Here is a 13,080-nt window from a genome sequence, read left to right as displayed (position 1 = left end):
ATGAAGAGACCTATAAGTAAGGAGATTGCATCAGTAATCAGATACTTTCCAACAAACAACAGCTGAGGACGGACCAGATGGTTTCACTGGTGAATTCTACCAAATATTTAAAGAATAATTAATGCCAATGCTTCTTGTTTATTATTTTGTTTCTTTTAAAATGATATCAGCTGTTATTTATAGATCAGTAAACCATGGCACTGAAACAGTAACTGACTCTGCACATGGTCAAACAGCCTCTACACGTGGTCAAACAGACATATTTGTGGGGCATGGATTCAAATGCAAGGTCCTCTAGCTTCAAATCCTACACTCAAACCATGGAACATTCAAAATCAGTGGCTGTCCTTTATTAGTGGATCAGATTCTCCACCTTCAGTGCTGATTTTTTCTGTAAAAACCTCCCATTTTCAGATTAAATTTGTATTAAAAAACCCATAATTTTTTATTGACATTCAATTTCTAATAGGACTTTTTACTGTTTTGTGAGTTCTATCCTCTTTTTTTTTTTTTCTGAATGTTGTAGGAAAGCAATTTTCTGTTTATCCTCTTTCCATCAAACATTCACTTACTTCTGAAGTAAGGAAAATTTTAATCCCGCTCACTGTTACTGTGATTAAAAAACAGAAAACCTCACAAAAATAGTCCACACCTTGCCTTTTGAGAATGCATTCAAGACTTATGTGCCTAATCATGAGAAGAACGTTCCCAAGGTTTATATAGGAGTCTTATACTCATTACCTGTGTGCATTTGGAGAGTTTCTAGTGACAGAAATTATATTTTTAATTTCTATAATGTCTGTTTAATTCTTTCACATAAATTCCAATTTTCTGGTGAAATTCTATTTCTTTTTATCAATTTTTTCCATCTTTTCCTCTATTTTTCTTGAATATCTAAATAATAGGTATTTTAATGTCCTGGGCTGCTAATTCCACTATCTAGATCATTTGTCCCTCTGCTTCTAGTGTCATTTTCTCCCGTCAATTATCAGTCATATAATCTTCCTTCTTTTTATGTCTTTTAATTTTTTTTTTTTTGTGAGGAAGATCAGCCCTGAGCTAACATCCATGCCAATCCTCCTCTTTTTGCTGAGGAAGACTGGCCCTGGGCTAACATCTGTGCCTATCTTCCTCCACTCTATGTGGGATGCTGCCACAGCATGGCCTGACAAGCGGTTCCTCGGTGCACGCATGGGATCCGAACCCAGGCTGCCAACAGCGGAGTGTGTGCACTTAACTGCTACACTGCGGGGCCAGCCCCTTCTTTTAATTTTTAATCATTTACCAGACATGTATAGAAAAGACCATAAAGGGTCCAGATGATGTTATCTTCCCCCAGGGAGAGTTCTCCCTTTCCTTGGTTAGGACTGAGTTGGTCAGGCTAGATTGCAGACTTAGATTCAGTCTACTTCTTGTTCTCTCCTATACCTAGGGCTTGGTCCTCCTGGGATTTTCACAGAAAGTCTGAGAAGTATTATTTTTTCAACCCTGAAAGACTCTGGAAGATTAAGTTCTGCCCTTCAAAGATGTTCAACTCAGCTACTTAGTCCCTTGCTCTGTGCAGCTCAATAGTTGGCAAATGCCTTAAGAAAGAGAACTATATGGTACAGATAGGACTTTCCATAATGGGTATGTGTTTCTTAAGCACAATAAAAGTGCAAGGTGTTTTATTTTACATTTTTGAAGCTACTGGTGTAGTTCTCTGGCTTCCCATGTGGTCCACTGAAAATGGAAATGTCCACTGGAAACATCAGGCCACGTATTTAAATTGTCTTAAGTTTTCAGTTTGTCACTTCAGCCTCACAGGACTGTCATGCTGGGATTTTTCCCTCTGGCAAAGGCCCTCTATCTAGGCCAACACCAATCCTCAGCTCACACTCAGACTCTGCAAATGTACCATTAGGAAAAGAATGCTGGCGCTCATCAGCTCAGTTCAGACAGTTCTGTCCATTTTGTAATTCTCATCCACATCTCTCTTTTGACTTCCACAGCTCTCTGATGTCTTCAAAAATATGATTACTAAAAATTTATCTGGCTTTTCCAAGTACTCGCAGTGGGAATATTGGCCTATTGTAACCTAGTACATCCTATCTCGAAGTTGAAGTCACAAAAGGCTACCTTTAATGGATAATAAATTGAGTTAGTGAATGGAAACAATGTTTACTTGCTGAAAAGGAAAAAGTAAACACCTAGATGGATATAAACTCTGGAACCTTTGTGTCATAAAAATGATATGGTTATCAGTGAAGCTAGCTGTCATGGTTGAAAGAAAAGTCCAAAGAATTATTATTAAAATAATCATATCGGTTGTAGGTAGAGTCACCAACCAGAAGCAACAGGAACCACAGCAGAACTGGTGATCCAGCCTCCAGTGGCAGCCACTCCAACACCAGCTCCACCAGCAGCAGGGGCTGTATAAAAGTCCCCAGGTCTCTTGTCCTCCACCAGTGATGGTGACACCTGGGCCCAGCACCCCTGGCAGCAGTGCAACAAGCAACCCAGAAATGGCAGCACAGGTGGTGCTTGGATCAACAGTATCTGAGCCTACAGAGAGCCAATGGAGGAACACAAGACCCAGGTGACTAGAACCAAAGTAAAAAAAGCTGTACCCAAATAAGAAAAGGTTATTACTACCACAAATGTGCCAGCAGAGGATCAATTCATCAAACACCATGAAGAACTACATAACACTGCAGAACAGAAGGACAATGATAACTCTCCAGAAACCAAATCTGAAGTCACAGATGTTTACAATCTAACTGACATAAAATTCAAAATAGTAGTCATAAAGAAACTCTATGAGTTACAAGAAAACTCAGAAAGATAGTTCAATGAGCTCAGGAAAAAAATTAATGAACAGAAGAAATACTTCACCAAAGAGATTGAAGGTTTTAAAAAAAAACAAACAGAAATTCTGGAGATGAAGAATGCAACTAATGAAGTAAAAAATAATGTAGAAAACATAATAATGTAAAAAAAAAATAATGTAGAGCAGATCTCATGGAGGAGAGAATTAGTGAGCTCGAAGATAGAAATATAGAAATGCTTCAGGTAGAGGAAGAGAGTACTAAGGTTTTTAAAAAATGAATTAATTCTTCAAGAAATATACAACTCAATTAGAAAAAGTAGCATAAGTATTATAGGTATCCCAGAGGGAGAAGAGAGGGAAAAAGGAGCAGAAATATGGTTCAAAGGAATAATGGCTGAGATAGTCTCAAGCCTTGGGAAGAAACTGGACTTACAAGTACATGAAGCCAATAGAACTCATAAATACATCAATGCAAAAAGATCTTCTTCAAGGCATATAATATTAAAACTGTCAGAAGTCAATGACAAAGAAAAAATATTAAGGGCAGCAAGAGAGAAGAAAATAACCTACAAAAGAACCCCATCAGGCTTTCAGCAGATTTCTCAGCAGAAACCTTACAGGATAGAAGAGAATGGAATGATATATTCAAAATACTGAAAGACAAAAACTATCACCAAGAATACACTATCCAGCAAAATGATCTTTCTGATAAGATGGAGAAATAAAAGCTTTCCCAGACAAACAAAAGCTGAGGGAGTTCATCTCCACTAGACCTGCCTTACAAGAAACAATGAAGGGCGGCCTCCTATTTGAAACAAAAAGGCAAAGGTTTACAAAGCTTTGAGCAAGGAGATAAATAGACAGATAAAATCAGAAATTGATGTCTATATCAGAATAGGTTAGCAAACATTTAATTATAACAGAAAGGATAAAGAGAAAGAAAGCATCAAAAATAACTATAAACACTTCAATTTATTCACAAATTCACAACACAAAAAAGAATGATTTGTGAAAACAAAAACATAGAAGGGGAAGAGGAGAGGGATGGAACCTGCTTAGGCGAATGGAGATAAGAGGCTGTCAGAAAATGGACTACCTCATCTATGAGATCCTTTATACAAACCTCGTGGTAATCACAAAACAAAAAATCAGAACAGAGTCACAAACCATAAACAAAGAGAAAACTGAGAAAACCGTTACAGAAAACCACCAAATTGAAATGGCTGTCAGAAATACAAGGGAAAAGAAACAATGGAAATATAGAACAACAAGAAAACAAGAGATAAAAAGGCAACGTTGAGCCTCATGTATCAATAATCACTCTAAATGTAAATTGATTGTATTATCCAGTCAAAAGACATAGAGTTGCTGGATGGATTAAAAAACAAGACTCAACAAGATGCTGCCTCCAGGAAACACATCTCAGCTCTAAAGACAAACATAGGCTCAGAGAGAAGGGTTGGAAGGTGATGCTCCAAGCAAATGGCAAGCAAAAGAAAGTGGATGTAGACATACTTATATCAGATAAAGCAGACTTCAAGATAAAAAAGATAATGAGAGACAAAAAGAGGCATTATATAATGATAAAAGGGATGTTCCACCAGGAAGATATAACACTTATGAATATATATGCACCTAACACAGGAGCATCAAAGTATATAAAGCAACTATTAACAGAGTTAAAAGGAGCAACAGCAACACAATAATAGTAGGGGACCTTATCACCCCACTTACACCAATGGATAGATCATCCAGACAGAAAGTTGACAAGGAAACAGTCACTTTAAATGAAACACTAGACCAGATGGACTTCATAGATATGTGTAGAACATTCCATCCAAAAACAGCAGAATACACCTTATTCTCAAGTACACATGGAACATTCTCCAAGATAGACCAGTTAGGAAACAAGGAAAGCCTCAATAAATTTAAGAATTTTGAAATCATATCAAGCATCTTTTCTGACCATAATACTATGAAACCAGAAATCAACTACAAACAAAAAAAAGCTAAGAAAGTCACAAACTTGTAGAGACTAAACAACATGCTACTGAACAACAATTGGATTAATGAAGAAATCAAAGGAGAAATCAAAAAATACCTGGAGACAAATGTTGTGAAAACACAACATAGCAACCCTTACAGGATGCAGCAAAAGTGATACTAAGGGGGATGTTTATAGCAATAGAAGCCTACCTCAACAAACAAGAAAATCTCAAATAAGTAATCGTAAACTACACCTGAAAGAACCAGAAAAAGAACAAACAAAGCCCCAAATCACTAGAAGGAGGGAAAAAATAAAAATCAGAGCAGGAATAAACGAAATAGAGGCAAAAAAACAATAGAAAGGATCAATGAAACTAACAGGTGGTTATTTGAAAAGGTAAACTGACAAACCCTTAGCCAGAATCATGAAGAAAAAAAGAGAGAAGACTCAAATAAATGAAATCAGAAATGAAAGAAGAGAAGTTACAATAGATACCACAGAAATGCAAAGGAATATAATACTATGAAAAGCTATTTGCCAACAAATTGGGTAACCTAGAAGAAATGGATAAATTCTTAGAATCATACAACCTGCCAGAACTGAATCAAGAAGAAACAGATAATCTGAATAGCCCAATCACAAGTAAAGAGATTAAAAAAGAAATCAAAAACCTCCCAGAAAACAAAAGTCAAGGACCAGATGGCTTCTCTGGTGAAATTTCCAAACATTCAGAGAAGATTTAATACCTATCCTTATCAAACTATTCTGAAATATGGAAGAGGATGGGACACTTAACTCATTATACAAGGACAACATTACCCTGTTACCAAAACCAGAAAAGGACAACACAAAAAAGGAAAATTACAGGCCAATATTGTTGATGAGCGTAGATGCAAAAGTCTTCAACAAAATAGTAGCAAACTGAATACAGCAATTCATTAAAAGGATCATACAACATGATCAAGCGGGATTTATTCCATAGATGCAGGGATGGTTCAACATCCACTAATCAATCAATGTAATACACCACATTAACAAAATGAGAAATAAAAATCATATGAACATCTCAATAGATGCTGAGAAAACGTCTGACAAGATTGAACATCCATTTATGATAAAAACTCTCAATAAAATGGGTATAAAAAGAAAGTACCTCAACATAATAAAGGCCATATGTGACAAACCCACAGCCAACATCATACTTAACCGTGAAAAACTGAAAGTCATTCCTCAGAGAACAGGAATAAGACAAGGGTGTCCACTCCTGCCACTTTATTCAACATAGTACAGAAGTTTTGGCCAGAACAATTAGGCAAGAAAAAGAAATAAAAGGGATCCAAATTGGAAAGGAAAATGTAAAACTCTCACTATTTGCAGATGATATGATTCTATATATAGAAAACCCTAGGGAATCTACCAGAAAATGATTAGAAATAATCAACAGCTACAGCAAAGTTGCAGGGTACAAAATCAACATACAAAAATCAGTTGCATTTTGGGGCCTGCCTGGTGGCATAGTGGTTGAGTTCTCACACTCCGCTTCAGTGGCCTGGAGTTCACAGGTTTGGATCCGGGCATGGACCTACACATAGCTTATCAAGCCATGCTGTGGCAGGCATCCCACATATAAAGTAGAGGAAGATGGGTAGAGATGTTAGTCCAGGGCCAATCTTCCTCAGTGAAAAGAGGAGGATTGGCAACAGATATTAGCTCAGGGCTCTTCTTCCTCACAAAAAACAAAACAAAACAACAACAACAACAAAACTCAGTTGCATTTCTATACACTAATAACAGAAATAGAAGCCAAGAATACAATCCAATTTACAACTGCAACAAAAAGAATAAAATATCTAGGAATAAATTTAACCAAAGAGCTGAAAGACCTATTCACTGAAAACTATGAGACATTACTGAAAGATTGAAGAAGATATAAAGAAATGGAAAGATATTTCATGTTCATGCATTGGAAGAATAAACATAGTTAAAATGTCCATATTACAAGTAATTGCAATCAGAATCCCAATGATATTCTTCACAGAAATAGAACAAAGAATCTTAAAATTCTTTGGATTTTGGAACAACAAAAGACCCTGAATAGCCAAAGCAATCCTGAGACAAAAGAACAAAGCTAGAGGCATCACAGTCTCTGACTTCAAAATATTCTACAAAGCTATCATAATCAAAACAGCATGGTACTGGCACAAAAACAGACACACAGATCAATGGAACAGAATTGAAAGCCCAGAAATAAAACCACACATCTATGTACAGTTAATCTTTGACAAAGGTGCCAAGAATATACAATGGAGAAAGGAAAGTCTCGTCAATAAGTGGTGTTGGGAAAACTGGACAGCCATATGCAAAAGAATGAAAGCAGACCATTATCTTAACACCACACACAAAAATTAACTCAAAATGGAATAAAGACTTGAATGTAAGGTCTGAAACCATAAAACTCCTAGAAGAAAACATAGGCAGTACACTCTTTGACATCTGTCTTAGCAGCATCTTTTCAAATGTCATGTTTACTCAGGAAAGGGAAACAAAAGAAAAAGTAAACAAATGGGACTCCTTCTTACTAAAAAGCTTCTGCAAGGCAAAGGGCACCATGAACAAAATGAAAGGAGAACCCACCAACTGAGAGAAAATATTTGCAAATCATATGTCCAAGAGGGGTTAATTTCAAAATATATAAAGAACTCATACAACTCAACAACAAAAAAACCAAACAACACAATCAATCAAATCAATAAAAAATCAATGAACCCAATCAATCAAAAAATGAGCAGGAGATAAAAACAGACATTTTTCCAAAAAATATATATAGACGGCCAACAGGCACATGAAAAGATGTTCAACATCACTAATTATTAGGGAAATGCAAATCAAAACTACCATGAAATATCACCTTACACCCGTCAGAATGGCTATAGTTACCAAGACAAAAAATGGCAAATGTTGGAGAGGATGTGGAGAAAAGGGAACCCTCATGCAGGGAATGCAAATTGGTGCAGCCACTAGGAAAACAGTATAGAGTTTTCTCAAAAAATTAAAAATAGAAATATCATATGATCCAGCTATCCCACAACTGGGTATTTATCCAAAGAACTTGAAATCAACAATTCAAAGAGATTTATGAACCTCTATGTATTCATTGCAGGGTTATTCACAATAGTGAAGACATGGAAACAATCCAAGTGACCTTCAATTGATGAGTAGATAAAGAAGATGCAGTATATATATATACAATGGAATACTACTCAGCCATAAAAAAGGACAAAATTCTCCCATTTGTAACAACATGGATGGACCTTGAGAGTATGATGTTAAGCGAAATAAGCAAGACAAAGACAAATACCACATGATTTCACTCAAATGTGGAAGATAAACAAACACATGGATAAAGAGAACAGATGAGTGGTTACCAGAGGGGAATGGGGTTGGGGGGTGGGTGAAAGGGGTAAAGGGGCACATATGTATGATGACAGATGAATACTAGACTTTTGATGGTGAACACGATGCAGTCTTAACAGAAACTGATATGCAATAATATACGCCTGAAAATTACACAATGTTGTAAGCCAATACGACCTCAATAAAATAACTAAAAACATCATATGTTCTGTACTGCACTGAGAATGTAATCAGAAATCACTCAAAATTATTCAATACAAGCAGAGACAAGAGCATTACGGAATTCAACAATTCACTAATTAACTTAAGCTTAAGTAAACAAAATAAATCCTTGCTCTTTAATTTCATTAGCATAATAACACATGAACAAAGCGTCAAACTTGCCATAGTTCAATAAGAAATATTTAAGAAGAAAATATTTAAAGTGACTGCACATTGAATTTACCAGACAATTATGAGATTCTACTATTCACTTTGTTTTACAAATCCCCTTCAATAGCTGCTATTTTACTAGTATGCCATCAAATATTAACTGAATATATTGAAATCTCTGTTGAATGAAAATATTTTTAGGTTTATGCTAAATTGTAGATTTTTGTAGACTACATACATACAAATATACACAGATATACACTCAAACCACACACACTAAACATCTTTTTCAGAAAAATATGGTTAATTCATGGCAACAAAATACTCAGTAGCAAAATTTTCTTTTGAAAATTATCACTATAATTTTGCCTCAAGAACTGGCCACTAGGTATCTACATGGAATGAAGAAGAGACCAGAGACAGACTGTACAGATGATCTTTGATTGAGATCTTCAGAGGAAAGTTTGGTAAGATTCATTCTAGTTGGCTAAATATTACTAATATCCAAACCACTTTAGAATCTACTAGTTCAGTTCAATGTGGAGAAGTAACTTAGATCATAATGTAAATCCAAACTGTATATGAAAGGAAAAAAAATACTTAATGTTATTATTTAGGGTCATAGTATTCTATTAATTTCAAGCTTATTTAAACCCTTTTAAAAGTAAACAATATTGAAGTACAACACACACACAAAAAGTGCATGCACCTTAAGTGGAAAGTTTGATGAATTTTCACAAAAGGTATTCCTTATATAACCAGCATCCATATCAAGAATCAGAACATAACTAGAAGCCCAGAAGCCCACTCCCCCCATTTCTCCTTCCAATCACTACTCCCCAGGGGAACCACTAATCTGACTTCCAAAATCACAGATTCATTTTGTCTGGTTTTGTATTTTATGTAAATAGAATCATACAGTATGAACTGTTTTGTATCTAGCTTCTTTCACTCAACATTATGTTTATAAGAATCATTCATGTTGCTGTATGTACTTAAAATTTGTTTATTCTCATTATTGTATAGTATTTCAATACATGATATCCCTCAGTCTATTTTTAGCTTATCTTATATAACTTATTTTCTCCTCACTAGAAGGTTGGGCTCCATGGGGGACAGCTTTCTCTGTTTCCATACTGATGTATCCCGTGTACGTAGAACAGCATCTCGTACGTAACAGGTGATTTGTAAGGATTTGTTGAATTAAGTTAAAACTACATTTTAGTCACTCGGAAGTCTTCCAGTGCACAAATGCTTGGGCCTGCAAGCCCTGCATTGCCTCTCTGTCAAGTCTGTGGTGTTCTCACTAGTCTCCTTAGTGCCCCTTTGACGTCCTTGTTCCTCAGAGTGTAAATCAGGGGATTCAGCAGGGGAGTCACCAGAGTGTAGAAGAGCGCAATGCTTTTGTTCACATCCTGTGAGTAATTGGAGGGAGGCTGGAGGTACATGGAGATGAGTGTGCCAAAGAAAATGATCACCACCAGTAGGTGAGAACCACAGGTTCCAAAAGCCTTCTGCCTCCCCTGGGCTGACTTTATCTTCAAGACTGCACAGGTAATGTGACCATAGGATACTAAGATGAGCGACAGGGGCACCACCAAGAAGAAGACACTGACGGCAAAGAGTTCAGCCTCGTTGATGGAGGTGTTGGTGCAGGCCAGTTTAAGCATCACTGGAACTTCACAGAAGAAATGATCCACTTGGTTTTTACCACAGAGGGGAAGAGTCATGGTCAATGCCGTCTGTACTACAGAATTGCCCAACCCTGTAAGCCAAGCAGTTACAATAAGCTGCAAGCAAAGCTGGGGATGCATGATCACCATGTAGTGGAGTGGGCGGCACACAGCTGCATAGCGGTCATAGGCCATGACAGACAGGAGGACACACTCTACTCCCCCAAGTCCCAAGGCAATGAAGAGCTGGGTCACACAGCCACCATAGGTGATGGTCTTGTCCTTCCCCTTAAAGTTTGCCAATGTCTGAGGGACAGTGCAAGTAGTCAAACAAAGATCCATAAAAGAGAGGTTGGAGAGGAAGAAATACATAGGGATATGGAGGTGAGGATCCATAACTGACAAAAGTATAATTGTGCCATTGCCTAGACAGCTCAAAAAGTAGATGATCAGGATGACCACAAACAGAGCATTTTCTAGCTGAGGCCTGTTGGAGAAGCCCAGGAGGATGAATCCAGAGAAAGTGCTGTCATTAGCTCTTTCCATTGTACTCTACTTCTTGGAATTAAGAGGACTCTATACTTTTATTTTTCATGTTTAAACCATGTCTTTTTTCCTAGAGTGGGTAAATAGAGTTTGATTGGAAGCTTAAAGTGTTTTCACAGTTACTTCCTTGTTGGCAAGAAAGGGAGTGATAAACAGTTAATATATATATCTTCCATGTTTCAGGCACTGGCCTAAGCACTTTCTATGCATTTTCTCATACCAGCTCTATGAGCTTGGCATTATCATGATCTCTGCTGAATAGAAGAAGGAACTGAGGGTTAAAGATGCTCAGTAATTTTCCCTGAGTGACTCACCTAATAAACGGCAGAGGCAGGATTGAAACTGACTCCACAACATGAGAGCTTAACTGCTAGGGACACCGCCTTCTATGATTTCATGAACTCTAAAGATAATTCGTATTTTCTCCAAAATTTAAACCTAATTGTCTTGAATAAGTTGCAAATTTGTACTCCCCCCATCTCTCTATCTTTGTTTCCCTTGAAGAACTGAAATATTTCAGACTGCTTTCTTTTTTTTGGTGAGGAAGGTCAGCCCTGAGCTAACATCCGTGCTAATCTTCCTCTTTTTGCTGAGGAAGACCGGCTTTGAGCTAACATCTATTGCCAATCCTCCTCCTTCTTTTTTTTCCCCCAAAGCCCCAGTAGATAGCTGTATGTCACAGTTGCACATCCTTCTAGTTGCTGTATGTGGGACGCCGCCTCAGCATGGCTGGATAAGCGGTGCGTCGGTGCGCACCCGGGGATCCGAACCCTGGCTGCCAGTAGTGGAGCGCACGCACTTAACTGCTAAGCCATGGGGCCGGCCCCAGACTGCTTTCTTATTTTTGTTTTGTGTAGAGAAAAAAATATATTTTCTGAAGATGCATAAACAATAATATTTACCATTACAATTTTATTCAAAGGGAACAATTTGTTAAGTTTTAATGCATACACCAATAGAACCTTTGGGTGTGGAGCCTGAAATCATGTTTATTGACTGGAAACTTTGGGTATGGAGGCTGAAATCATGTTTAAAGATTGGAAATTATTTAAGAATTCATTGTACTGAAACCCCATGTTTCAGAGGACTAACGCTGAGTAATCATCATTGATACCACTTTCAGCAAAAACTCAGGGAACCACCAACACCATGTTTACTCTTTCCTTTTCTTTCACTTTGTAATTCTCTTTTTGAATTCTTCAATGTAATAGAGTAATTTATTTTTTCCACTTCTCATTCAGCTCTTCCTATACATACCAACCTCACATGAATCATTCTGTTTTCTGTTAAAACCATTGGGCCTGTTCTTGGAAATAAACTTCTCTCTCTCACACACACACACACACATCCCCTGATGCAAGTTTAATAGTAAATAATACCTAAATAAGAATAATATTTCATAATATCGCCACAGCCAAGAAAAGAGTCTGGCATACAGTAGATTCACAAAAAAAATATCTGTTGAGCAAATGAAAATATGGAAGAAATTTAAAATCTTTAATAGATTATATAAAGTGAATTAGGAGTAAGAGAATATAAGTGTACAAGAGCAAAACAAAAGAAATCTTGAACAACAGTTAATAAGCTGTCTTGACTATTCAAATTTTAGATTTTTTTTTGATGCTTTGTTGTATGGACCCTCGCAGGACTCTGTTAATCTTTTGTAAACATCACTTTTCTATTAGCAAAATCCATGACCAGGCAAGTGGATATTCTGCCAACTCACTATTATGCCTTTCTTGTTGGATTCTTGGCGCCCTTAATCCTTTTATTCCTAAATCCTTCCACTGATTGTTTTGGTGGCTGTCGTTACTGTATCTCCAAAGAGTGAAATTAATTTGGAATAGTAAGTTTTAAAATGCAATAAAATGATAATAGGATACCTGGATTCTAAGTACAAATCTATGACTAATAAGCTTGGAGATTCTAAAGGCTGCCCCCCTCACCCCTATTCCGTGGCTTTCTCTCCTTCCAACTAAAAAAGATACTGTTGTCAGCTTTTAATAACAAATAAAAGACAATGTTTTAGTTCTTTACTGAAACCTGGTAGGTTTATGTTCCAATAGATCTATTGTCACATTTTGAATATGCACTCCTCAGTCCTTGCACACACTTTAGTGACAGCGTGGTTCTTAATTTCTATATCTTCCAGGTTATCAGGTCTTGTTTCGAAATATCCAGAATGAGAAAACTGGCATTAGTCACCAGAATTTGTTTTATCAAACGTTGTCGGTGCTTACCTTTGCTTCTTCCCTCTACCCTTGGCTTTAAGAGTCACA

General features: G+C 36.9%; 1 protein-coding gene across 1 annotated transcript; it reads right to left on the bottom strand.

Moving 5' to 3' along the window:
• Positions 1 to 9,868: 9,868 nt before the first annotated feature.
• LOC101390953 (olfactory receptor 2B8-like) lies at positions 9,869 to 10,801 on the bottom strand. The gene has a single exon (XM_004441809.2). It carries the CDS (start codon positions 10,799 to 10,801, stop codon positions 9,869 to 9,871), a length of 933 nt encoding a protein of 310 aa, XP_004441866.2.
• Between the last annotated feature and the right edge of the window lie 2,279 nt (positions 10,802 to 13,080).

The sequence above is a fragment of the Ceratotherium simum genome, chromosome 13 (assembly GCF_057802395.1).
Source record: "Ceratotherium simum simum isolate JZ-2026a chromosome 13, ASM5780239v1, whole genome shotgun sequence".
Classification (NCBI taxonomy): Eukaryota; Metazoa; Chordata; class Mammalia; order Perissodactyla; family Rhinocerotidae; genus Ceratotherium; species Ceratotherium simum.
This window is presented reverse-complemented; position numbering and strand designations above follow the sequence as displayed.